The sequence below is a fragment of the Dioszegia hungarica genome (assembly GCF_025882075.1).
Source record: "Dioszegia hungarica strain PDD-24b-2 chromosome Unknown MKK02contig_25, whole genome shotgun sequence".
NCBI lineage: Eukaryota > Fungi > Basidiomycota > Tremellomycetes > Tremellales > Bulleribasidiaceae > Dioszegia > Dioszegia hungarica.
Window position 1 is genome coordinate 29,092 of NW_026515779.1, and position 23,922 is coordinate 53,013.

At 56.7% G+C, this 23,922-nt stretch overlaps 10 protein-coding genes across 10 annotated transcripts; 8 read left to right on the plus strand and 2 right to left on the minus strand.

The window, feature by feature from the left end:
* Positions 1-610: 610 nt before the first annotated feature.
* Positions 611-2,052, plus strand: MKK02DRAFT_40487 (NADP-dependent oxidoreductase domain-containing protein; the record flags this gene model as incomplete). Its single annotated transcript, XM_053091117.1, has 6 exons — positions 611-668; positions 811-1,071; positions 1,171-1,190; positions 1,244-1,396; positions 1,488-1,723; positions 1,884-2,052. 6 exons carry the CDS (start codon positions 611-613, stop codon positions 2,050-2,052), a joined length of 897 nt encoding a protein of 298 aa, XP_052941965.1.
* Positions 2,053-2,264: 212 nt separating this feature from the next.
* Positions 2,265-4,986, minus strand: MKK02DRAFT_40488 (major facilitator protein; the record flags this gene model as incomplete). Its single annotated transcript, XM_053091118.1, has 11 exons — positions 2,265-2,657; positions 2,770-3,111; positions 3,213-3,250; positions 3,309-3,580; positions 3,628-3,710; positions 3,760-3,896; positions 3,945-4,364; positions 4,422-4,449; positions 4,494-4,609; positions 4,672-4,746; positions 4,905-4,986. 11 exons carry the CDS (start codon positions 4,984-4,986, stop codon positions 2,265-2,267), a joined length of 1,986 nt encoding a protein of 661 aa, XP_052941966.1.
* Positions 4,987-5,232: 246 nt separating this feature from the next.
* MKK02DRAFT_40489 (uncharacterized protein) lies at positions 5,233-11,861 on the plus strand (the record flags this gene model as incomplete). Its single annotated transcript, XM_053091119.1, has 10 exons — positions 5,233-5,802; positions 5,858-6,111; positions 6,162-6,238; positions 6,289-8,916; positions 9,026-9,208; positions 9,355-9,525; positions 9,844-10,751; positions 10,796-11,146; positions 11,194-11,257; positions 11,299-11,861. 10 exons carry the CDS (start codon positions 5,233-5,235, stop codon positions 11,859-11,861), a joined length of 5,769 nt encoding a protein of 1,922 aa, XP_052941967.1.
* A 466-nt stretch (positions 11,862-12,327) lies between these two features.
* Positions 12,328-13,236, plus strand: MKK02DRAFT_40490 (uncharacterized protein; the record flags this gene model as incomplete). Its single annotated transcript, XM_053091120.1, has 1 exon — positions 12,328-13,236. The coding sequence occupies one exon, from the start codon at positions 12,328-12,330 to the stop codon at positions 13,234-13,236; it is 909 nt and encodes a 302-aa protein (XP_052941968.1).
* A 264-nt stretch (positions 13,237-13,500) lies between these two features.
* Positions 13,501-14,319, minus strand: MKK02DRAFT_35270 (trimeric LpxA-like protein; the record flags this gene model as incomplete). The annotated part of the gene is made up of 3 exons (XM_053089132.1): positions 13,501-13,608; positions 13,653-13,925; positions 13,969-14,319. 3 exons carry the CDS (start codon positions 14,317-14,319, stop codon positions 13,501-13,503), a joined length of 732 nt encoding a protein of 243 aa, XP_052941969.1.
* Positions 14,320-15,060: 741 nt separating this feature from the next.
* MKK02DRAFT_30066 (uncharacterized protein) lies at positions 15,061-16,451 on the plus strand (the record flags this gene model as incomplete). The annotated part of the gene is made up of 6 exons (XM_053087964.1): positions 15,061-15,106; positions 15,159-15,290; positions 15,400-15,471; positions 15,566-15,700; positions 15,820-15,851; positions 16,137-16,451. The coding sequence occupies 6 exons, from the start codon at positions 15,061-15,063 to the stop codon at positions 16,449-16,451; spliced, it is 732 nt and encodes a 243-aa protein (XP_052941970.1).
* Positions 16,452-17,076: 625 nt separating this feature from the next.
* On the plus strand, positions 17,077-18,715 carry MKK02DRAFT_40492 (uncharacterized protein; the record flags this gene model as incomplete). The annotated part of the gene is made up of 14 exons (XM_053091121.1): positions 17,077-17,159; positions 17,202-17,304; positions 17,352-17,386; positions 17,432-17,475; positions 17,518-17,544; positions 17,590-17,639; positions 17,684-17,757; positions 17,803-17,878; positions 17,926-17,952; positions 17,998-18,110; positions 18,155-18,250; positions 18,295-18,388; positions 18,437-18,511; positions 18,578-18,715. 14 exons carry the CDS (start codon positions 17,077-17,079, stop codon positions 18,713-18,715), a joined length of 1,035 nt encoding a protein of 344 aa, XP_052941971.1.
* Positions 18,716-19,654: 939 nt separating this feature from the next.
* On the plus strand, positions 19,655-21,127 carry MKK02DRAFT_40493 (uncharacterized protein; the record flags this gene model as incomplete). The annotated part of the gene is made up of 11 exons (XM_053091122.1): positions 19,655-19,819; positions 19,868-19,905; positions 19,948-20,018; positions 20,060-20,109; positions 20,158-20,231; positions 20,278-20,377; positions 20,426-20,538; positions 20,583-20,681; positions 20,723-20,819; positions 20,866-20,940; positions 20,984-21,127. 11 exons carry the CDS (start codon positions 19,655-19,657, stop codon positions 21,125-21,127), a joined length of 1,026 nt encoding a protein of 341 aa, XP_052941972.1.
* Positions 21,128-21,818: 691 nt separating this feature from the next.
* On the plus strand, positions 21,819-22,264 carry MKK02DRAFT_40494 (uncharacterized protein; the record flags this gene model as incomplete). The annotated part of the gene is made up of 3 exons (XM_053091123.1): positions 21,819-21,935; positions 22,124-22,161; positions 22,210-22,264. The coding sequence occupies 3 exons, from the start codon at positions 21,819-21,821 to the stop codon at positions 22,262-22,264; spliced, it is 210 nt and encodes a 69-aa protein (XP_052941973.1).
* A 235-nt stretch (positions 22,265-22,499) lies between these two features.
* On the plus strand, positions 22,500-23,467 carry MKK02DRAFT_40495 (uncharacterized protein; the record flags this gene model as incomplete). Its single annotated transcript, XM_053091124.1, has 6 exons — positions 22,500-22,546; positions 22,608-22,698; positions 22,746-22,894; positions 22,936-23,092; positions 23,147-23,248; positions 23,309-23,467. 6 exons carry the CDS (start codon positions 22,500-22,502, stop codon positions 23,465-23,467), a joined length of 705 nt encoding a protein of 234 aa, XP_052941974.1.
* Positions 23,468-23,922: the final 455 nt, after the last annotated feature.

Consider the following 23,922-nt stretch of genomic DNA (forward strand, 5'->3'; position numbering starts at 1 on the left):
AAGTGCCAAAAACTGCTCAGAAGGGATTAGCGCGGCTACACATTCCTCGTGGATCCGGACCGGAAATGCTCCGGTGTCCGGACGTCCGGTGCCTCAGTGCTCGCAAGATCTCTTCTACCGAGCCCCTCTCACTCTACTATACTCGTAGTATTCTACTTTACCATGGACATGGGCGGTACACTCCGCGATCGTAGCAGACTGAGGTCTGGTCACTTTGATCAGGCTATGCGGGCGTCGCAAATTGGACGAATCGAGTCATACTTGACCCGACGAACGGTGGAAGCGAAGTTGCAGGGCGCGAATTGGGGATTATGCACTCCCGCAGGTGCGATGGGCCTGGCGAGCGGGCACTCGACCTGAGGATCGTGTTCCGGAATCGATGAGGTCAGATGGCACCAATCAGTCGGCTGCCGCTCCTTGGGTAGGTAGATACTGCAAGGATGGGTACTGAAGAAAGCAAGCGGAGGACAAAGGAGGTAGCGTGGTCCGACCTGCTACTAAGCGGTCTCCACCTCTTACTTCGAGGGCGGACTAACACACAATCAGTATACGGTCCGACTGGATAGTCCTCTTATCATCTGACAACACAAGATCATCCACGCATCCGACAATGACGACCAAGATGCTGAACGATGGGACGGTGATTCCGCTGCTGGCGTACGGAACCGGTCAGTCCACCTTTCCTGGCTCCATCTCCTTTTCCTTCTTCAGCTCATAAAGACTATAACAACTGCTTAGGTCCTTGCGATCTGCCTCACAGCACACCCACGACTTGAAGTAAGCCACTCAGCCGACGTGCTAACGTCATAGCGACCGTCCATAACAACACCGATCCCACACCTTCCATCCTCCTCGCTCTCCAAAAGGGCTTCCGGCACGTGGAGACCGCCAGAGTGTACGGGAACGAGTCATTCATCAAGTCCGCTATCGAGCAGTGGGAAGGCGGTGGGCGAGAAGATGTGTTCATCCAGTCGAATTGGGGTGAGACCTCGGCCGTAGGGTATGAGCATGATCCGGAGAGGAGTTTGATGGAGACTTTGACATTGCTGGGGACTGAGTATCTGGACATGTGTGAGGGCGAGTTTCTACGTCCGCCACGAGTACAGAACAGACGATGTTGCCAACACGTCACTAGCTGGACATACTATGTTCTAGACGCTGACTGAGTAGATCTCATCCACGGCCCGAACGTGAGTACATGATGTGGAAGGATGTAAAACCACGACCAGAACTGAAGGCGAAGCTCATGTATCCCCTTACTCTCGTGGAGGCCTGGCAGAAGATGGAAGATTTCCACGCTAGGGGCCTCGTCAGGTCGATTGGACTGAGTAATTTCCCAGCGGAGGAGATCGAGGAGTTGAGCAGGGTCTGGAAGGTCAAGCCGAGCGTGAACCAGGTGAGTCTCAAAATCTCCCAGTCTTGCAGCACCGCGCTTGTACATACTTCAAGGACCGAACACCTCGAGTTCACTAGACGCTGATACTCAGGTCGAGTACCACCCTTACTGTTACCGTCTCCCCCGAATGCAATCTATGCTCGCCCTGTGCCACAGCCACGACATCGCCGTACAGCCCTTCACGTGCCTCGCGCCGCTCACTCGGTGGCCGGGCGGTCCTGCGGAGGTTGCGGCGCGAGAGGTGGCTGAGAAGAAGGGCGCGGGCGTGTCGGCAGCACAGGTGTTGTTGGTCTGGGCGAGGCAGATGACTGGTGGGCCTCTATTGACGTGAGTCAGCGGCTTCCTTCTCCGTCTCCGTCTCAAAGTCAAGCCTCGCAAAATGATCTGAAATTCGAACGCCATCATCGGGCCGCGGCTATCGGGAGCCATGATTCCTGGTGCACGCTACCATCGTGACGCGCGTCTTGATCGTCAGGCTAATCAGCAGGACCTGTAAGAAGGAACATCAATACGAAGAGATCTTCGATTCCCTCTCCCTCTCGCTCTCGCCAGCCGAGATGGAACTCATTTCCGCCGCGGGACGCTCTGCTCCACAGAAGAGACGATACGCACTCAAAGTATGGGGAGACGCCGCGTCGACCGGGTACGTGAGGTAGGATCCGGCTGGCCTGGTATCTGGCATTTGGCTATCCCGCGGGGGAGCGCGCATAGCTTGGGTCGACGGTGACGGCAACTGTCAGTCAAGTCAAACTCCGAATTCACCAGATCTAGTCAATTATCATTAGCTCATCATGCACTCGCATCGACCTGCGATTCTAGATCCGGCATCTATCTCATAATTTCTACGGTGTAATAGCAGCCAACAAATTCAGCTTCTCAGTCTCTCCCTCTCCCCATCTAAGCTCCCCCCACTCCCACTCCCACTCCTCCTCCGCCCTGCTCCCTCTCCCGCCCCTGCCCCCGGCTCATCCGCATACCCTCCTCCCCTCTTTCTCCCCCCTTCTCCACCGGCCTCCGACTCATCATCACTATCTTCCCCCATCTGGAATACTACATTCTCCTCCCTTACGCTTCCTACGCCTGACTGTCCCTTCCTCCCCCCTTCCTCCCCATCATCATCACCATCGTCAATATCGTCCCCCGTACCCAGACGCTGATGTGTTCCTCGCTCCAACGAATCAATCTCGTAATCTTCCGCATCGGCCTCGTTCTCGTCCTGTGCGAGTTCTTGGGACATTGCGAAGCGGACATTGTCGCGGGTCTAGCGGATCAGCTGCAACCCCAGCAAGAAAAGCACAAAGAGAGGGCATCAGCGGGAAAAGAGAGGGATGAATAGGTCATGACAGAGAGAGAGTAAAGGACATGCAACTCACAGGCCGCCATAACCACGCCACAGCCGCAAACGCCCCCAAATAAATCCCCGCCAAACTCCCATCGAGCAACACCCACCGCCACCTCCAATTCCGCGGCGCATAATCCTCGTCCAGCCTGCTGCTCAGACTCATGGAGCTCACCACAAAAAACGCGAGGACGGCAATGACCGAGACGACGAGGATGCGCCATAGGTTTTGAAACATGAGGAGTTTTTGTTTTTGGCGACGTTGCGAGAGGTGGAGGATGGTGGCGTTGAGGGAGATGATTATCCACATGAGGAATAAAGTTAGGGAGAAGGAGAGGGGGAAGATGAGGAGGAGGACGAGGAAGAGGTTGGCGCTCTGTGGGTATCAGCTAACCCATTGCTCATTTCTGAGTAATCTCAACGCAAGCGCATGCGCAAGAGGTAACGACGGAGACGGAGGGAGAAGAGATAGCTTACGTCCAGGGCGACTTGAACCGTTCCTACCGCATACATGACTACCTGTCAGCTCGTCCCCTCTCTAGTATCCCGCACCCAGAGAACGTCCTAGCTCACCCCCAAACACAAAATGAAACCCCGTCAATACCCTCACCCGCGTCATCACACCCCCCAAACTCTGCGTCACCACGCTCAGCCCCATCGACACGATCAACAGCAAAAAGAAGCTCAGGCTATTACGCGCCGCATTCAGGATCGCAATCACAAAAAGGAAAACGATGGAGGTCGTCCCGCCCCCGTGTTTGTTGATGTAGCGGTAGTAGGCGTACTGGGCGAGCATCTCGATGATGAGGAAGGCGATCGTTCCGGAGATGTAGTATTGCATGGGTCTGGGCTTTAGTCAGGACTACTGAGAGAGGAGGACGGGATAGCTTACAAGAGTTCCCGGAAGTGCTTGAAGCAGAGGAAACCCCAGCCTAGGCCGAGGGCGAGGTAGATGACGCTCAGGCCGAGGTAGAGCTACAGGGTCAGCTTTGGCCCAGGGCACGAACTGAAGCTGGAAGCTGACGTTGATTTTGGGGTACTCGACGGCGGGGAGCTCCCCCTCGAACGTGTTCCGGAACAATACCTCCCCGGCGTACTCGGCATGGGTCGCTTGGCGAGCCGAGACTGAGCGAGAGTTGACCAGCGTGACGGGTACGATACCTATGGATGAGCTCTTTGCCCTACTCGCCGATGGACACAATAGCTCACCAACACAGTAGTACCCCGTCTTGGCGACTTGATACCTCACCGGCCCATCGTAAGTCTGCGGACCTGCTGATCCCGCACTAGACACCGGGTTTCCCTCTGGGTCCGAGGCATTCTTGTACCGTCTCTCCAAGCCCAGATCCAAGTCGACGGTTCGCTCGTCAATATCGCCATCGCTAGTTCCCGCGAGACTCGCCATAGCTGCCAAAGCCGCCGCTTCGTCCTGTTCGCTGGGCGTAAGCTCTTCGGGCTCATCCTCATCCTGGATCGGCGGGGACTGGGCGGGCGGCGAAGATCCCCCTCCCGAAGATGAAGAGAACTGGAGTGCCGAGGTATATATGGAGGATGAGGACGCGTCGTATCCCTCTGGATAGGTGGTTATGAATTGCCCGAGCTGGCCGGCTGTGCAGAGGTTCGTGCGGACTATGGACGTCAGCTTCTTGGCAGTTGCTAAACGTAGCCTAGTACAAGGAAGCTCACCTGCTGAGCTTGTACAAATGTATGTTTTCTGCAGTATGAGTAAAGACCCCTCGATCCTGAAAGAAGGCTCACAGGCCTCTCGACTCCACCCACTGTATGTTCTGGCGTGTCCACACCGAGGTACGGGACGTCTCCCCATTCATATATGACCAGCGCTACTTGACCTGTTGATTCGGGATAGAAGGTGACTGAGGTGTCAGCTTAGAATGGTAGACGGGCTTCCGTGCCAATGATCCGAAAGCTGACATACCTTCTATATGCGCCTCACCGCCGCCATACATTCCAGAGCAGACCTCCCGGACCGAGTCCGTGTCTGCTATTGGGACTGCAGCATCAGCTGCGGTCCTGAGGCAGTTCTTAAGCCACAATGTTGACTTGAGAGGAGTATGAGCTTGATACCTCGATGATGAGGTATAGTCAGAAGTCAGAAGAGGCGCGAAGCCAAGCTATATACCCTTCCCTGGAAGAAGAGAAGCAACCCACTTCTGAACGCTTGGACGGTGCTTGCGAGAAGCGAGGCCGCTATGACCCACTCGAGCACATTTCTGATGCTTCCTGAGCGCATCTTGGCTGATCGGGGGGAGTGTATGAGCTGTACTGGTAGCTGTGTCTGCTCGCTCTGGCTATACAAGGAATGAGGTGCATGAAAGGAGTGAGAGCTGCGGGGTGGACGTGTTGAAAGTGCCACATTCGGCGATCGCCGCTGGGCTTCCCCCGCCCCGTGCGTCATATTCCCAGCTAGAGACCCTGAACACCCACCCACCCCCTATCTCCCACCCAGTCTGACCTCCCCTCTATACATCTATACACCATGTACAACCAGCAGCAGTACGGCTACGGCCAAGGCCAAGGGCAAGGCCAGGGAGGCTTCCAGCAACAGCCCCAGCAAACCGGAATGGGCGGCATGGGGATGGGCGGGAACACCGGGTATCTCAACTCTCAGCCGACCGGGTATGGGATGCCCCAGCAACAGCAGCAGCAGCAGCCCATGGCGACGGGGTTTCAGCCACAACAGCAGCAGCAGCGGCCCGGTCAAAACAATACGGGTGGACAGGGCAACTTTGCTTTCCTCAATCAACCCCCTCGGCCAAGCTTTAATGGCGCGTCCAACGGCGGTCTCGTCTCGCAGATGACGGGGTTTACCGCGGGTGGTGCAAGTGGGTTGATGCCTATGCATACGGGGATGATGTCCCAGCCCACTGGGATGGGGATGATGCCGCAGCAAACGGGTATGGGCATGGGCGGGGGCATGGGGTTGATGGCCCAGCCGACAGGGATGGGGATGGGTATGGGAGGCGGACTCCGACCGCAGCCTACGGGCGTGCACGATCCGCGTCTGCAGCAGATGATGCAGAGCTTCATGCCCAGTAACATGTCCCAAGTGAGTCACCATCTCCCCTCTCGGCTGGGGACTGAGATTTCTCGCTAATGGTCAGCCCTTCAACCCGTCCGGTCAGGCGCAATTCAACAACACCGCTCAGCCCCTGCAACAGTCCTTCCAGTCCCTCCTTGACAATCCCAAGGTCCGGACCCCGAAAGTTCCCTGGACGCTCTCCAAGCAGGAGAAGAAGGACTATGACCAGATCTTTAGGGCGTGGGACGTACAGGGAGACGGGTTCATTACTGGTCCGGCGGCGATCGAGGTGTTTGGGCAGAGCGGGCTGAGTCAGGACGATCTGATGAAGATTTGGTAAGTCCACTGGGTGTGAGACCTGGGGGAAGTATAGAGCTGACCAGTAGGAATCTTTCGGACGGGACGAATCGGGGCTCGTTGAACGTTGCAGAGTTCCACGTTGCCATGGGTCTCATCTACCGAGGTGAGCTTTCCGTCATCCATTGGTGAAGTAAGGGCGGAGCTGACGCCCAGCTCTGAACGGGAATGATATCCCGGACGAACTACCTGAAGAGCTCGTCCCCGCCTCTTCCAAAGACATCGACACTACCGTCAATTTCATGCGTGATTTACTCAAACACGAGACCTCTACCCGCTCCAACGCTTCGTCCCCGTCCTACGACCCCCGTCTCTCCGCGTCCAACTCGAAAGACGCCTCGGCCTATAAACACTCGGACGAGGGCACGGGAACAGCGTACAAGCCCTCCTCGCGCCACCTGGACCGGAAATCCGTGCGATACGCCGGCGAGGACCCCGATGCGGGACTCAACGATATTCGGCGTCGGCTCGAATCGACCTCGGCGATGCTCGACAAGTCGGCCCATGACTCGGCGAACCGGGACGCCGAGGACGAGGCGCTCGAGGAGGAGTTGGACGACCTCAAAGTCCAGGTCGTCAGGCTCCAAGACGATATCGAGAGGGTCAACAAGGGGAGGCGGTCGGTTGATAATGATGAAAAGAGGAGAAAGTATGAGCGGGAATTGCTGTTTCTCATGCATGAGAAACTGCCCGAGTTGGAGCGCAAGAAGAAGCAGAGGGAGGAGGATAGGAGGATGGAAGAGCGGGCGGGGGTGCGTGCGAGGGATAAGCGGAATGATACGCATGGGAGGTATGGTCGGGATCGGGATGAGGGGGGCGATAAGGATTGGTTGAAGGGGACGTATGATCGTGAGCGGCGGGACAGCCGGGATCGGAATCGCGAGTATGGGCGGGACGACAGGGATAGGTCGAGGGATAGGGACTATGATCGGTCTTCCCGAGATCGCTCGAGGGAGCGCGAGAGGGAGTACCGGCCCCGCTCCCCCGCCCCATCGACTCGAGACCGCGCGCCCCCACCTGCTCCCAAGGACATATCGGCAGACGACCAGCCGACGCCCCGCGCCCCTCCCGCACCCACCACCACCAAGGCCGCTGCTCCATCTACGGCCAAGATGACCCCCGAAGAGCGGTCCGCGTTCATCCGTGAGCAAGCGCAAAAACGGATCCAGGACCGTCTGCGCGCGCTCGGCGTCCAGACCTCGGAGCCTGAGCAAGCGCAGCCGATTGTGGACAACTCGGTGCAGGAGCGATTGGAGCGGGAGAGGAAGGAGGCGGAGGAAAAGTCGAGGACGGCCGAGAAGGAGCAACAGGCACGGGAGGAGTCTAGGCAGAAGCGGCTCGTCGGCGGAGCAGGGGCTGGGGGTGGGGAGGAGAAGAAGGAGGTACCGCCCAGCTCGGCGGTACCGGCACAGGCACCGGTCAAATCAGCCATGAAGAAACCGGCTGCTCCTCCCCCTGCGCCCGTCTCGCGCTCCAAGCAACCCCCCGCACCGCCCGTGTCCAAGTCTAGCGCCGCCCCTGGCCCCGTCCCCAAGCCCCCGGTCAAGGAGGTACAACAAGAGGAAGAAGAAGACCCGGAAGAGGTCGAGTTGAGGCAGAGGGAGGAAAAGAGGCAAAAGGCAGCGGCGGATCGGAAAGCCCGGATGGCGCAGCTCGAGAAGGAAGAAGAGGAGGAGAGGGTCAAGGAGGAAGAGATGATTGCGAAGCGCAAGGCTGCGAAGGCTGCTTCGGCCCAGCCGCAGTCACAGTCACAGCCAGCCGCGGAGTCCGTTCCGGCTGTTGGGGGTGGAGGCGGGTACAATCCCTTCCGCAAGCCGTCGACGACAGCGGCGGCTGCTACTTCCCCCGCCAGCTCCGCTGTGACTTCCCCCACTCCGGCGCCTGCGCCAAGTACCGGCGGAGCTGGATTCAACCCGTTCTTCCGTCCTCCCGCCGCCGCGGCCGCGTCGTCTACGCCACCCACTTCTGCTCAATCCGCGCCGGCACCGCCCCCGCCACCTCCTCCGCCTGCGCCCCCTGCTCCTGCGCCTGCGCCTGCTATAGTGGCGCAGCAGCAACCCCGCTCAGCCCCCAAGCCAGCCGAAGACGAATGGGAGCAGATCCAAGAAAAAGACGAAGATTCCGACGATTCGTCCGATGACGACTATGCCACTTCTCGTCAACAGCGCAACAAGCTCGCTTCGGCCCTCTTTGGCGGTATTTTGCCTACGGCCGTCACCAACATGCTTCCTGTGTCTATTCGGCCCGAGATCGGCTCGCCTGCGCCCGGATCTGGCACAAACACCCCAACTACCGCGCGCAGTAATCCCGAGGCGCTGAAGAAACTGGGCGGGGGTGTGCCCGAGCCTGGATCGGGGGGTATGGGCGCGCTCTTTGCGTCGATTCAGGGAGGGGCGAGGTTGAAGAAGGCGCAGACGGTGGAGAAGGGGGGTATTTCTGGACGGGTGGTGGGTGATGCGGCCCCCCCTGCGCATATTAATGCGCAGCCGAGGGCTGTTTCGCCTCCCCCTCCTCCGGCGAGTGCGAGGACCGAGCAGAGGGATGAGCCGAGGACTGACTCGAGGGAGCAGAGTGGGGAGACGGAGCCGAGGGACGAAAGCCACGGTGTCAATAAGCGTCAATCGGTGGATTGGTATGCTGGCTTGGCGGCCGATCAGAGTCATCCGGCCCAGAATTATGAGCAGACTTTGGGGACGACGAGGGAGGAGGATGAGAGTGAGGCGGCGGCGGCGGCTGGAGGGGATGGGGATGGAGACGGATTGGATGAGTTTGATATGACGCGAGGTGAGTTGACTTTTACTTCAGCTTTCGGGTATTCAGAGACGATGGGTAGGAGGCGCGGAGTTGGGGCAACGGGGCAAGGGGATCGATGGTGCTAGTGCTGATACAGTAGAAATCCGAGTTCGCTCGCTCTACAGCTACGACGGTCAACGCGAGGTCGACCTCTCGTTTGCCGAAAACGTCGTGATTGCCGCACACCCCGCCAAGGACGCGAGCAGTCCGTGGTGGTATGGTACGGTCGTCAAGTCGGGGGAGAAGGGGTGGTTCCCCCATACCTATGCCGAGGAGATGCAGTGTAAGTGGTTTCTTGGCTTCTAATACCTTTCCCTATCCCTATCGCCTCCTTCCACTTCTCGATTCCTATTCTCACTTCTCACGCGAACCCCCCTTCCCCCCATGGTCTCAAGGACAATTCAAGGTGAACTTTACTCATCTCCTCAGCAACCAGAGCCCGCGCTCTCTTCTCGTACGAAGGCGGTGAAGCCGACCAGCTCCCTTTCCTCGAGGGCGACACCTTGACGATCGTCGACCGATCAGAGGACGACTGGTGGAAGACTGAAAAGGCCGGCGTCATCTTTTTGGTTCCTGCTTCGTATCTCGAGGTCGTACAGGGTAAGTCGACATTTCATCCCTGAGAGAGAACTTCTGTTTACGCTTGGTTCTTTACACAGGCTGAAATCCACTTCCTCTTTCTCCTGTTTATCTTATACCCTAAAAACCCTGGAATGCAATTTATTGGTTCGGAATACCTGTATTGGGATGGTGGCTTATGGTAAGCAGGTGACGGTACTGATTCTCGACGTCAAGCTCTTCCTCCGCCTGCTCTCGCCCAGCAAACACCATCTGCTTCAAGGTCGACTGAGCGAGGCGCACCAGGCAGAGATGCAGGACTACCTGACATTACTCATACACCCTCCTCTCTGCCACCAGCGCCTGTCCCCTCGAACCACGATCAAGACCTCCCCGCTCCTACCCCTCTGCCCGCTGCCGCTATCCCCGCAGTATCCCGCCTCCGGTCAGGCACCGTCTCCTCCGTTACTTCCGCTGCGTCGGCCGCTTCCGCCGGGAGCACCGACGACGAGGGCTCGTCCAGCGGGGACGACTCGGTACTGTCCTGGTGGTCCAGCGACGATGCGGACTCGGAGGATGAGGAGCGCGAGACGGAGCGGAAGCGGCGGGAAGAGACGCGGCAGAAAATCCTCGAAACTGCAGGTCTAATCTTACGGCGGGAACCACCTGGATCCACGCCGGCTTCGACGAAGGCTACCAAGCCGCGTCGACCTGCTCCTGCTGCTCCTGCTCCTGCTGCTGCTGGTGGCGGTGGTGCGGGCGGGGCCAAGCTCAAAGCGCGCAAGTCAAGGCGGAAGGCACCGGGCGTACCGCTCAAAGGACCTATATCGGGTGTCTCGTCAGACGGCAGGGAGCCCGAGGTGGAGGTACAAGACGCGTATGCCAAGTACGAGCAGTACCTCCATCAAGCGCAGACCAAGTCTCGTCGTCCCCGCGCAAACACCGCGACTCAGCGCCCTGCCTCTACGGCTTCGGATCTCGGTCTCCCCGTTCCGGTCTCGCCGACTCCGACGGCTGGTTCAGCTGGACAAGGCGGAGGCGGAGGAAAGATCACGGGTTTCTTCTCGAGGATGATGGCGCCTTCTGCGAGCCACGATTCTGCTACGGGGTCGACGCCGGGGCGGAAAGTCATCAGTGGGCCGATCCGGCGCGGGGACGAGGGTGAAGCTAGCGCAGAGGAGGACGGGGAGATGGGGAAGACATGGAGCAGTCTGGTCGATCCGAGTGTATTGGAGACGATGAGTACGCGCGAGCGAAAGCGGCAAGAGGTGAGCTGGAATCTCATTTTCTGGGAGACCAAGCTGACTCCCAGGCGATATTCGAATTCATAGCCACCGAATCCACCTACAATCGGGACCTCCAACTCATCGTCAACGTCTACTATGCCTCCCTCCTCCAGTCCTTCCCCGAGATGGACGAAAAGGCCCTGACCGTCATTTTCGCCAATATCGAGGATATCTTGCTGTTCAATACCGGCTTCCTGTCGAGCCTCGAGGAAAGGCAGAAGAGCTGCAGGCTGTATGTGGATGTGATCGGGGATATATTGGCGGAGAATGCGGGCGGGATGGGGGTGTACGAGACGTGGTGTGTGAATCAGAAAGGAGCAGAAGGGGTCTTGAGGAGTCTGAGGGGTGGGGATGAGGGCTTGAGACGGCATTTGGAAGTGAGTCCTCACTTGGTTTGGTTTGGGTTGAGCGGGGCTGATTACAGAACATCCGGGACACTAATCCGGAAGTGCGCGGACTGGACTTGTCGAGCTTCCTCCTCATACCCAGTAAGCCCACCCTGCTCAAGGTAGGACTCAGCTGAGTCTAGTGCAACGAATCACGCGCTACCCCCTCCTCCTGCGCCAAATCGCCCACTATACCGAACCGGACCAAGACCTCGCCCTCGTCATTTCGGCACTACGCACCATCGAGTCCATCGTCGGCAACATCAACGAGTCTGTCCGGGAAGCAGAGAACGAAGACCGGCTCCGCGTCCTCTCGGAAGATCTCTGGGTCGGCGGGGAGGGCCGGATCGACCTTACCGCGCCGACGCAATACCAGGGCCCGCGGCGTCTCATCAAGGAAGGCGCGGTAAGCAAGGCCAAGTCGGGCAAGAAGCTCCAGCTGGTGCTGTGTAACGATATCCTCATTCTCATTGAGAGCAGGAATCTGTACCGCATGCCGATACCCCTGTTTGAGCTGGCGGTGAAGGAGGGAAGGGACGCTGCTTTTGCGGTCAAAGTGGATAGGCACAGAGGAGGGGATACGATCGCGTTGCGGGCGGGGAGCGCCAAGGAGGCAAAGGAGTGGGTGGGGCTTATTGAGAGTGCGAGGAGGGGTGTGATTGAGCGGAGAAAGCTGGTAGAGCCGAGGATGAGGGAGGGGTACTAGGTGTATCCGTTGGTGTTTCTGCTCTGGTGTGGTGCATAGCATGGACATACCAGGTCGACCGAGGACCTCCGGGTTACTGACCATACTCACAATTACGCGTGGACTTCACAGGCAGCTTCCAATACTGATAACACGGAAGTGGAAAGTGCTAGCGTCTACCTGAAACGACTACAACTGCCGTGCTCACTCATCCTTTGATTTCCCAGCGGTGAACAAGGGCGAGTTGAAGTGGCGACCTGAATCGCCCAGCCTCCCTCACGCCTTTGTACGTATCGCCGCCGCCACCCACAAACCGACGATACCATACGCAACACAACCCCTTATTCATTCTCCCTACCGTTCAAGATCATTCCTCACAAGACAGATACAGGCAATGAGCTCTCATACGGCCTCCATCGAGTACTTTCGCGAACTCCTGTCAGCCTCTATACAGGGCTCAAAGTGCGGCGATGACTTCAAGATCACAATGTGCGCGGTCCGTCCCAAGACAGACAGCAAGGGCGAGGTGGAGCACCTCGGTTGCTTGATCAAGGCGGAACGGCGTCCGAGCAACGTGATCGGGGGACCAGTGGAGATCAACGCCGATGCAATCACCAGCCAGCCATGGTCTGAGATCGCTCTGGCGACGATTCTCCCTGATCCCTCTCAAGTGGATCTCCGCCTCGTCATCCTCAACACTCTGACTAATGCTTTGATGGTCCATTACAGAACATACGAGGGTTGCAGCACGAGGACTGTCTCGACGTTGTTGCCCGTACACGCGTCCCCCGTCACTGTGGTTCCCGTGCACGCGAGTCAGGACACGATGGCGCTCACGCACGACTTCAGCGGCAACTCGGGGAGTGGCGGAGACCCGAGCAGAGCAGTGACCGAGTCCATCGAAGAGCAACTCACAAGAGCCCGAGCACGCAATCACTGGAGGGGCGAAGAGGACCGACACGCCGCCAATCGATTGCGCGACGCTCAGGCGATCGCCGACCATCTCAACCAGAGCATGGACCCTCACCATCATCTGAAGGGCAGACAACTTTCGCTGATCAAGGTGTATGACGACTTCGAGGAGGATATGGATGATGCCATCAATCGCGAGAAGCACTTGCACGTGCTGATTGAGGATGAAACAGACCTTGTAGGGGAACCTGTGCCGGGCATCACTCTCGCTCGCAAGCTGAGAGGTGAGAGCAGGGACTTTCGGCGGGCCTCTGATCGCATCAGGCTGCTAATGGCGGATCCCGAGGTGGTCAGATCTTGGAGAAGCCAGATGGAATCGCTTGCTCAAGGTCTTCCACGTCCGGGGTCGGATGATGGCTCGGAGCCGGATTCGGACGCGGATTCGTTGCACTACACTTCGCATCGCTGTCTTTCTATTGGATGAACTGGGATCAGCGCAGCGATGACTATCAGATGCATTGGCATGCCTATCAGAGATTCAAGGGTTAGAGCACGGTCAGACCACCGAAGCAGAGCATTCTGCCAATCTCCCCGCTCGTCCCGGCCGGAGGAGTCCTCGTTGCTTGCAGGAAGTCATCTTTCGCTACTCGACGGAGATTGCGAGCTCGATCAGTAGAATCGGTTGCCTAAAGAATGCGACTGGTCCATGGGTCCGGGGGATTCCATACGGCTAAAACACGGAGCAAGATCAGCGATACTTCTCCAGATCGTGCAGGCCTTTCGGCGGGTCGATATGCTTGATGATCCGCGCAGGTACCCCGCCAATCACGCAGTAGTCCGGGAAGTCGCCCCTCACCTAGAGAGTCAGCTCATATCCCTTTTGGAGAAAGCGTGACTCACCACCGCGCCAGCAGCGATGGTACACCCCTTCCCAATCTTGCTCGGCCCGTTGATGATCGCCCCTCCGCCAATCCAGCAGTCGTCCCCTATCTCGATCGGATACGCCCTCTCATACCCTCCCTGCCTCTCATCCACGTCTGTGGAGTGTGTCGCGGCGTAAAGGCCGACGCGAGGACCGCAGAGAACGCGCGTGCCGATCTTGATGGGCGCACAGTCGAGGAGGATGAGGTCCATATTGGCGTAGAAAGACCCTTCGAACGTGACATTGGTACCCTGTCAATCAGCAGATACATACATACCAAAACAGACTGCTCACATAGTCGACATAGAACGGCGGCTCAATCTCTAGCGGCTTGGCCTTAATCTCGTCCACCGTCAATCCAAACACCTCGCCCAAGAGTTCCCGGCGCTCATCTGGCCCAAAGTAGTCGTCCGTGGCTTTATGATCTGGCCATGGGTAGTTGTTGTACGCCTGCATAGGTCGTCGGGCGCGCAGCCGAGCGAGAAGGAGAGAGGGGTCGGTCATGGCGAGGTAAGGCTGGCCGGAGACCATGCGGTCGTGTTCCGTTTCCGCCGTGCTCTGCGCATGGCTGCCGGAGGCTTGTGCGCTGTCAGAGCTTCCCGTTTGAGTGGACGAGCTGTCAAGGGCTTTTGTGTCGGGTGACATGATGGAAAGGGCAGAGATGGGTGCTAAGAAGGGAAAGGGAAGGCGAAGATGAGCACTTGTATTTTAAAAATTCGGACTTGAGTGAGAGGAGGATTTCGGACCATGATGATCCGCCCATCATCTTAGCTTGTATCATCTACGGCCGTATCCTGCTGAGCTACTGAAATGGACGTGCTGATCGCGCTGGCTCGCGCTAAACTGGGTGATTCGTCAAGCTTCTCCTCAAGCGTGAGGGACATGGTCAATCAGGAGATGCGAATGTCAGCTAATATCCGACATGCGGGTTTGAGGTCATCGCTAGCCAGCCTGACGTGCAGTCCCTCATCAACCCTACGCTGCAGTGGTATCACAGTCACAGTGACCTCTGAGGAGCCGCAGAAACCCACACAATGCCGCGGGTTGCCTGGCGCGAAGCCGCATCACTGACGCTCCCCTGGACCTGAGTCCCTTCTTGCTCATGTTGACCCCGGTACCGCTAACGAGATCGGTGACCGTAAGGACGGCAGGTACTGACAATAGGTCATCGTCTTACCGGATAGCTCAAGGCAGCCATGTTGCATGTTGATACATCTGTGCCTAGCACAAGTCCGACCTCAGCGGACTTGAGCCGACCGCGCCAGATTGAGTTCTGAACTTTGCGGCCCCCAAATTTTCGCTCCCCAGCTCTGCTACTCAATCTAATCTATAGCTGTACCTTCTGCTCTTGCTCATCGCGCTCATCCCGCCCAGCCACTCGCCACAATGGAGACGACACCGGACAACTTACCTGACATTGCCAACTACCCGGGTCCGCCCTGATAGGGTCACGTCCAAACAGAGAGCAAAATGCTAGACCGCAGCTGACAAGCGGGTTCATCGTCACCCCTATTTGCTTCGGTGTCTTCACGCTGCAATCCACCACCTATATGCAGTACAGCTACCCCTCGGAGGGCAAAAGGCTGAGAATCCTTGGGTGATGGCCGCCCTCTCGCGTGATGCCTGACCCTGACGCGAGCGGTTTGGAGAGGCCTCGGTTGCTGTCCTAGCAATAGCGTTGTGAGAAATAGCTCTGAGGCTGTCTGGAATGGACCTGACGTGCAGCGTCTTGGCCACCCACGTTGCGTCAATCCGCCTCCGGCTTTGGCCTTGCTTCCAACGCAGAAGATGCTATCTGTGAGTTCTCGTCCGGCATCGCTGCGCGGGCCCCGCTGACCGCTGGTAGGGAACAGTATCAACTACTCAACTGATACGCCAGTATCGGGATGAGCTATCATATCATTGAAAAGTGAGCAATGCACCGGGATCAACGAGTATTGTGAACCGAGATCTAATTTCCTGCCAAGCAGGTCAATCGGGTTCCTAATCGCTTATATCACCGCTGCTTCTCTGCCGGCTTTTTCATGTGAGTAGTATGAGGACCAAATCGACAGCAACTAAAGCTGTGGCTGCGTGCCCATGATATACGCTCTGGAACCAGACTCTTTGCCATCCTAAACGAGCGATACGTATACTCAATGTCAGCAAATCTGACCGAGGAGGTGACCGCTTCTCGAGTGAGCACCTGGCCTGAGCTCTTCATATTAGCTGCAGCTGACAAAGATCAAGAAGGAGCAGAAATCTCCCGATCCGCGTTCGCCGCAACCAGTATCGAGGTCATCGATCACTGAAACGTACACTTCTGCAAGCTGTCCTTACTTCCCTGATTCTCCTCCATTCACACGCCATTCACAATCTCCTCTCCGCTTTCTTCTTCACCTCCCAGTCCTCAGGGTGGTGGCCATCATTTCAGAGGATGAGGGGCAAAGCTGACTTGCGGGCGACCAATACTGCCGAGATAGACGTCAATCACGCGCCAGTACGCGGCGGGGGAAGATCAAGCGGACCAACCGATTCGCTGGACGAGCTTGAGGAGACCCAGGGCGTCAAGATGGGCACGTCCGCGGTCAGGCTGGCATAGGTACATGAGCGGAGAGCAGGTGGCAGGGATGGAAGTGCAGAAGCGGGCCATGCAGAGGCTGCACCACATTCCTCATGGACCTGCTTCCGACGGAATTCTACATCACGTAACTTTTTTCGCCGGTACCGGATCGGTGGCCTTCAGCCTTTCTTACTCAAGCTCACGCGAGCTCACACGCCCCATCCACCTTCATTAATATCTCACCGTCGATGCGCAGACTCTCAAGTCCGAATACCATCGACCGAAACTATACGGCCGCATTCGCTCTTCTACCAAGCTCCGAGACGAGGTGTTTCTCTATCTTGGGGGCTACTATACCTCGGCGATGTCCGCTTTTCCGCGCCTGCCTCTTTGGGCAATTCGTTCCTTGCGACTTTGAAACACGTTTCAGATTGAGTCGAGTTACTGCTTTCGGCGATACTGCATCAACTTTGTAACCGTGCCCGCACTGCCGTCGGCATGCATAGGGAACAAGCTCCTCCTGCACACAACACAGAGCCAATATATAGTCCTCGAATGACTGCTGAAAATCTCCGAGCGCCGAGATCGGCACCGGGAAGCCCCTGAGCGTCGTACAGCCGCATTCCGTGATTCTGGACTTTGAGCGGAGGCCAAGTGCGCTTAACCACGATAAAGATGTGGCTTGTTTCAGAATTTCAGCTCGGACCTCGGACTAGGGACGAGGCACGGTCTAACGTACTGCTCGTATTGCGAGTGCACTGACCTCTTCTTCCCCTTCCTATATCTCAGTGGACTTTCGACCCGTCACCTCGCTCATTTCTTGTTCAGCTCTCGTCACTCCTCACATTCTTTTGCCCGCCATGTCGCTACCCCTCAACCTCCCTATCATCAACCCGGACCTCGTCCCGGCGATGGCGCACATCAAGGGCCCGCCGATGATGGGGTGAGTAATGTCTCTGTCGGCTCGATCTAGCTGATTGCCCAGGTTCATTGTGACCACCGTACTCTTCGGATGCTCCCTCCTCGCCATGGTGAACTACCTACAGTTCAGCTGGGGTACTGATCGCAAGGGTACGAGGTCGCTGGTGGTAAGTACCCTCGGAAGACCAGAGCGAGCCTTGGCTGACCCACTCAGCTGGTCACCGCCTTCCTCGCATGCATTTCGATGGTGTTGTAGGTCTTGGACCTCAAGTAGGGGCCTTGGCTGACGGCTAGTGTGGTAGCTTCGACTTTGCGCCAATTTGTATTCAGATATGGCCGTAAGTGACCCACCTTGTGATCAGGGCGGTGCTGATTTGCAGAGGGCTTCAGTCCAGATGATGCGATGTGTAAGTCCAGAGTCAGATTGGCCTGAGCCGTGGCTGATATGACAGGGGAGAGCTTGAACTACTTGGTCAATGCCCTCACGCATTGCGTTGTCGGTGTGAGTTATATCTACATCGCACCATCGGCTCTGCTGACTTGCAGGGTTTCTTCGCTCGACGAGCGTGGAAGATGTACGGCCGGCCCATATACCTCGCTATTGGCTTGTCCTCTATCCTGTGAGTGACAGCCTAGGCATTTCCCAGAGTGAGCTGACCATTCAGTCTGATCAGCTTTGTAGCTGCGATTGGAGCCATGGCTGCGCGGATGGCTCGGATTCTTACCTTGAGCGATCTCGCTGTGAGTAGACCGTTTTACGATGATTGAGGTCGAAGCTTACTATTCAGCGCTTCAGTGCCTTCAACTATACCCTGGTGAGTCACTTCACATCTGGAGAAGACTCAGTGCTGATGCGATAGTCCATCAGTCAAGCTTTGGGCGACACCACCATCACGGCCCTGATTGTGTACAAGCTGCTCAAGCTCCGTACCGGATGGAAGCAGACCGACTCTACCATTCACAAGCTCGTCGTGTGAGTTTCCCACTCATGACGAGCGGACAGTAGCTGATGGGCAGGATCGGTATCGAGACACAAGCTCCCCCTGCTATCATGGCTATTGCCTTCATGGCGACCTACATTGCCGCCCGACCTGAATACATCACCTTCTTTGTGTAGGTCCTCCCATGTCGAATCCCCGTCCAAGCTGAAAGTATAGCTGCACCCCCATGGTATACGTCCTCTGTCTCATCACCTCGCTCAACTCTCGATACACCATGTCCGCACGTCAGACCGACAAGCCTTCCACCTGGGTACGTCTTACCTCTCGGGCAGTAGATCGCCCAGCTGATGATATACAGAAGGATGATGGAGCACTCTCTCGGCGCACTCAGACAGCTACCAAGATTGAAGTCACGACCGATGTGTACCGTCATGTGCGTACCAGCCTATTCACACTTTATATCGGGCTCGATCCTCAAGGATGCTCGCTGACCATGCAGGAGGACACCCTCGAGATCAACGACATGGAGCGTAAGCGCACCCCTGTCCGCGGTGGCGGCAAGGCCTCCGAATCGGACGAATCGCTCGACAGGGACGACATCAAGGAGCTGAACACGTCTCAGATCCACCTGGTCTAGGTCTTCTCTGCGAGATAGGCTGGACTCGGCGTAGATGCGATCGAGGAGGTGGTGGGCGTAGGTCTACAGACATTTTGTTTTGCTCATTGGGTTCATGCATCTTTTCCTCTAGCTTATCCGATACAGTATTGGCTGAAGGTATAATCCCCTGTACATCGTGCGAATCCCGAGTCAGTGTTATGCCTGCACATGAGCCAGTCACGATACCTTGGACCAGCCAGCTATCTCCCCTCAGCCGGTACTCGACTTCGCCACTCCTCAACGTCGAGAGGGATTGAAGGAATGCTATGCCTCGTCCACGCTGGAGCTCAGAGCGCTCAGGGTTTGTATGTCATCCAAATCATGCCCCTGCCTCGGTCTGCGCGCTGCTCGTAGTCATGGGGCGACAGACTTGGCCAGAGAAGCTTCAGAGCCATAGCTCATGGGACAAGCCATTGGGGCCCCGCGCTCGGAGGCCATGCAAGGAATCTTCGCGCCGAGGATCATCTTCGCGTCTCTTCTCCAACTCTTCCTTGGTCTCTACAGCGCCGTCGCCCTCTATCTTCTGCTTGATCGTCTCAGGTACCCTGATGGGGCGGCATCCGCACATGGACCGTGTCTGACATCGGCCATCATGCCGGTCGCAGCCAAAGGAGGGTTGTCGCTTTGTCTCCTCGCTTGCCGACACCCGATCTCGAAGCTTATTCCCCATCATCTCAACCGATACTGATTAGATTCTCGTCGGCCAGCCTATCCCGATGCCAGCGGATCTGGCGGACCCGAGTCTGTGTGGGAGGCGTGCGGCATCAGGGGATGTTAGCTTTCGTGCACCGCTGATCAACCCTCACTCGGTTCCACGACAGAATCTCATAGATCTGCTCATCATCTCTTTCTTTCCCTCCATCTCCTACCACGCTCCCCGCACATCCTCATCACCACGATTAGGATAGTCTCGCCAAGATGGAGATGAACGTCGACACCTTCCCCGCTATCGCCCACTACAAAGGTCCGCCCTTGGTCGGCTTCATCGCGACCTCTATCCTCTTTGGGTGCAGCCTGATGTCCCTCATGCACTACTGGCAATTCAGCTATGCGACAGACCGCAGGGGGATGAAGGCTTTCGTGGTGAGTGAAACCAGTCTCTTGCGCTTTGAACCTTACTGATCCTCGCAGGTGTTGCTCGCATTCTGGTCCGTCATCACTACAGCCTTGTAAGTTGAGCATCTCGTCCTAGAACGCGAGCTGACCTGCAGCGTACTCGCCACGACACTCCGGCAGTTTGCGTTCCGGTTTGGGCTAAGGCCCAGCCCTCAAGATCCGATCTGTAGGTGTTTCTTCTTCTCATGGACTAGGCTGAAATGCTAGGGAACTCGATGAACTATCTTCTCGACTGTTCAGTGCATATCCTCGTCAGCGTGAGCTGCCTCGCTCATGTCGGATCTTAAGGTAGGCTGACGCTCAAGGGGTTCTACGCACGGCGGGCGTGGAAACTGCACGATCGAGCCCTATATTTGGCTGTCGCTTTGACTTCGACCCTGTGAGTACAGCAGATCAGTAGATGGAAGCAAGCTGACGACCTACAGAATGATTAACGCTGCGGGAGCTATTGGTGCCATGGTCACTGGCATCTACACAGTCGATGAGAAACGCCTCCAGCTTGCCAACGTGTTCACCTACATCTGGGTGAGCTTGATCTCGTCCTCCGCACTTCGAGATCTGCTGACTGGGCAGCTTGGAAGCCAACTCGCGGCGGACACGGCCATCACCGCGCTCATCATTGTCAAGCTTCTATCTTCTCGGACTGGGTGGAAGCAGACCGATTCCTTGATCCACAAGCTGGTCGTGTGAGTCTTACCTATCCTGAGCGGAGGGAAGCGCTCATTGCCAGCGTCGGTATCGAAACTCAACTCCCACCCGCCATCTTCACCCTTGCTTTCCTCATCACATACATCACCGCCCCCTCTCCGGCGTATATCGGCTTCTTCGTGTAAGTCTCTTTATCACCTGAGTAGCTGCGCTGATCCAAAGGTGCACGCCCATGGTCTATATCCTTTGTGTCCTCGAGACGCTCAACTCGCGATACAAGCTCTCTGTCCGAATGCTCAGCGAGACATCCGGCACTTGGGTGTGCCATTGTCCCTCCCGCTCAGGGGCAACAGCTGATCCAGCAGAAAGACGAGATCAAATCGCACAACCGGTCCATGCCCGCATGCAACATCAACATCACCACCGAGACGTACTCTCATGTGAGCTTCTGTTGCTATTTTGTGGAGATGCGCTGATGACCAGTCCGAGGCCGCAGGCTCTATCGGTATCGCTGGGAAACGCGCCTCCACTCACAGTGTGGCTCGCCTGGACGACTCGACCGACTCACTCCCGGACGGTCAGGAAGATGCCAAGGATATGAACACGTCCGAGATCCGCCTGGTCTGAAAGGGAGCTAGAGGGTGAGAGAAGGGACTGCTGAGGGCAGAGTGTCAGCTAGCGGATTGGGCAAGGGTCAGTAATGTTGGTGTCAAAATAGCTATGTGTATATGGATCTAGGCTACATCCAGAGAACACAACTGTCAGATATCGAGGAGGACAACCCCCCTTGCCATGACCGTTGAACAACCAGGCGCCACGTTCCAACTGGTCGGACGTAAGCGGATTTTGCCTGATCCCGCCCGGATAGATCTGTTGGGTTGCGCTCAATCACTTCATTCCTGCATGATCCATCACTACCCCAACTTACTGACTCGGGTGGTGATGGCCCCAGCGTTGCCCCATAATCTTATCCCCCGGTGCCGAAAAGGCACAGATCTATAGGGGCTGAAACCGGATGAAACTCGGACCGAAACTCTGTTCCGAGTGGATCCACACAACTCGTTTGCCCTGACATACACGCTTCGGTCCTCCCTTCACCCTCCTCATCAGTACATGCAGCCCCATCGCAGAGGCGCCTCTGGGACGCTCAGGGGCCGTCAAGCGATCTGGGGTCTTATATGCGGCGCTGACGACCTTGACGACCGAAAGAGTTGCCGATACTCAGGTTGAATCTAGCGGGAGAAGATTTCACAGCTGGCTGCCTTCGCTCTCATCGCTCCGCTCACTGCCTCATATCCATCTCTGACTAGATTGCAGGATGTCTGAAGCCCTCAAAGCTCTTGCGGCATTGACTCCGGCACAGCTGGACATGTACGGGCTGAGCGTGTTTGGGCAGAACCCGGCAGCGGCCTTTTCGCCCTATATCCTAGCGCAAGTCAACTTTTGCATCACATCAAGCCGCGCTGATCTATAGGTTATTTATGGACTCCATGCTATTTGGCGTCCTGATGATGCAGTTCAATCAATGGTACACGTTCTGCTATAGCTCAGAGCGATGGCCGACTCGGTGTCTGGTTGTATGTGTTTCCCCCATATGACGACTGCAGGAAAGCTGACTCTCAGATCTACGTTGTGCTTTTCAACATCGGGACGAGCATCTTGTGTGTACTGCTCAGCTGCAAAACTCGGAGAGAGAGCTGAAGAATTAGTCTCATCGCCTGGAACTTTGACTCGTTCGTCTACAATTTTGGCCGGTACAGGTGAGCGTTTGATCTCGGTACAGGAGACGTTGCTAAAGCCTTTCAGACAATTCTTCTCGTACCAGTCCGCGTCCCCCCTTCACAACATGACCTGACGCTAATCGCTGTAGTCGCTCCGTGGTATTATCTGTTCGATGCGTTCGCCAGGCTCCCGGTCTCAGTAAGCTGTGCTGGGTGATGCTCTTTTTTGAAAATTGAAACTAAGCAAGCAGTCATTCTTCTCCCTGCGCGCCTATAAGATGTCAGGGTCGAACGAGTTCTTGGGGATGATTCTCGTTACTTTGGGGTGAGTGACTCGGCACCCGACCTTCTCACTGTTTGAGACTTCAGCTGACGCACAATAACAGCCTCTCGTCGATGGCCACCGGCGTGGCCGCCAAAGCTATCGCCCCGACATATCACGGGAGCAACACGTTCAATTGTGTCGTTTACATCTGGGTGGGTGATGCGCTCATCCTAAAGGCGCCAGTTGGCTGACAATTCAGATGGCTAGCCATCTCGCAGGCGACTTGATCACCACCTCCGTCATTGCCCTGTTCCTCTACCGTAGCAAGACCGGCTGGTCCCAGACTGATGCCATCTTGACGCGATTGCTGCTTCTGACTGCCGAGACCCAGCTCCCGCCCACCCTCATGTACGTCTCTTCTCTGGCGCTTTGACGTGGCTGATAGCCAGATCAATTGCTTTACTCATCACCTACGTTCTCGATCCCAACTCTACTTGGGCCGTTCTCTATCTCTTCACCACCAAGGTCTTCGGAGTCTGCCTCCTCGCGGTACTCAATACTAAATACACACGGCGTCGGGAATTGGAGACTGCTTCTTCGAACGGCGTGAGTCCTACTCTGTATGGCCGACCCGGCGAGATGGGATCAGCTGAAAAATAGGGCAACAATACGTACGCACTGAAGTCTCGCCCCAAGAAGTCTAGTGTGCAGGTGATGGTGCAGACCGAGACGTATCTTGAGACAGACGATGCCAATAGTGGGGTTCGTCTGAGCTCACTTGTCCTCCTCTACTCTCGATTGACTCCGAAGCTGATATCACAGCTTGGCTCCGAGATCAGACGCAAGCGAGGCCATGGGAACGAGCTCGACGTGGAATTTGACGGTGGAGACAGTGCCGACTGCGAGGGGTTCAAAAAGCTAGCTGACATCGAGGAGGGTAGCCTGTACCCGCTTCCGTCGGTGCGGTTCGAGCGGGGATGAGGGGAATGTGGGGTCGTTGCTGTGGGAGGGGACTGGCAGGCACTTTTCGCCTCGGCATTTCCAGCGCGCATTGTGTATACGTTCAAGAGATGCATCTTTTGTCGTATCGTACGATGCGGCTCGCTCATGTCTCAACGAAATGCGGTTCGCTCACGATCTAGCCGCGAAGTCATCGAGCTGAGTGTCAGGTCAGATGGCTTCAATTTGCAGCCAGGCAACCAGTCGTAATATGGTCACGCCCATAGTGAGCTCATTTGTGATCGACGCAACACTGAGTCGGCTGAAGCTTAGGCATGCATCTCTAGCTCGTGTGCGATATGCACGCAGCTTCAAACCGCCGACTGCATCTCCTCGTATCCCCCACACTCTGTACTGCCAGCCCAGACCTCGCAATCGCAATCGCTGGAGACTGCTGGGACCTGCTGGGACGGCTCGACAGGGTGGACTGCGCAATA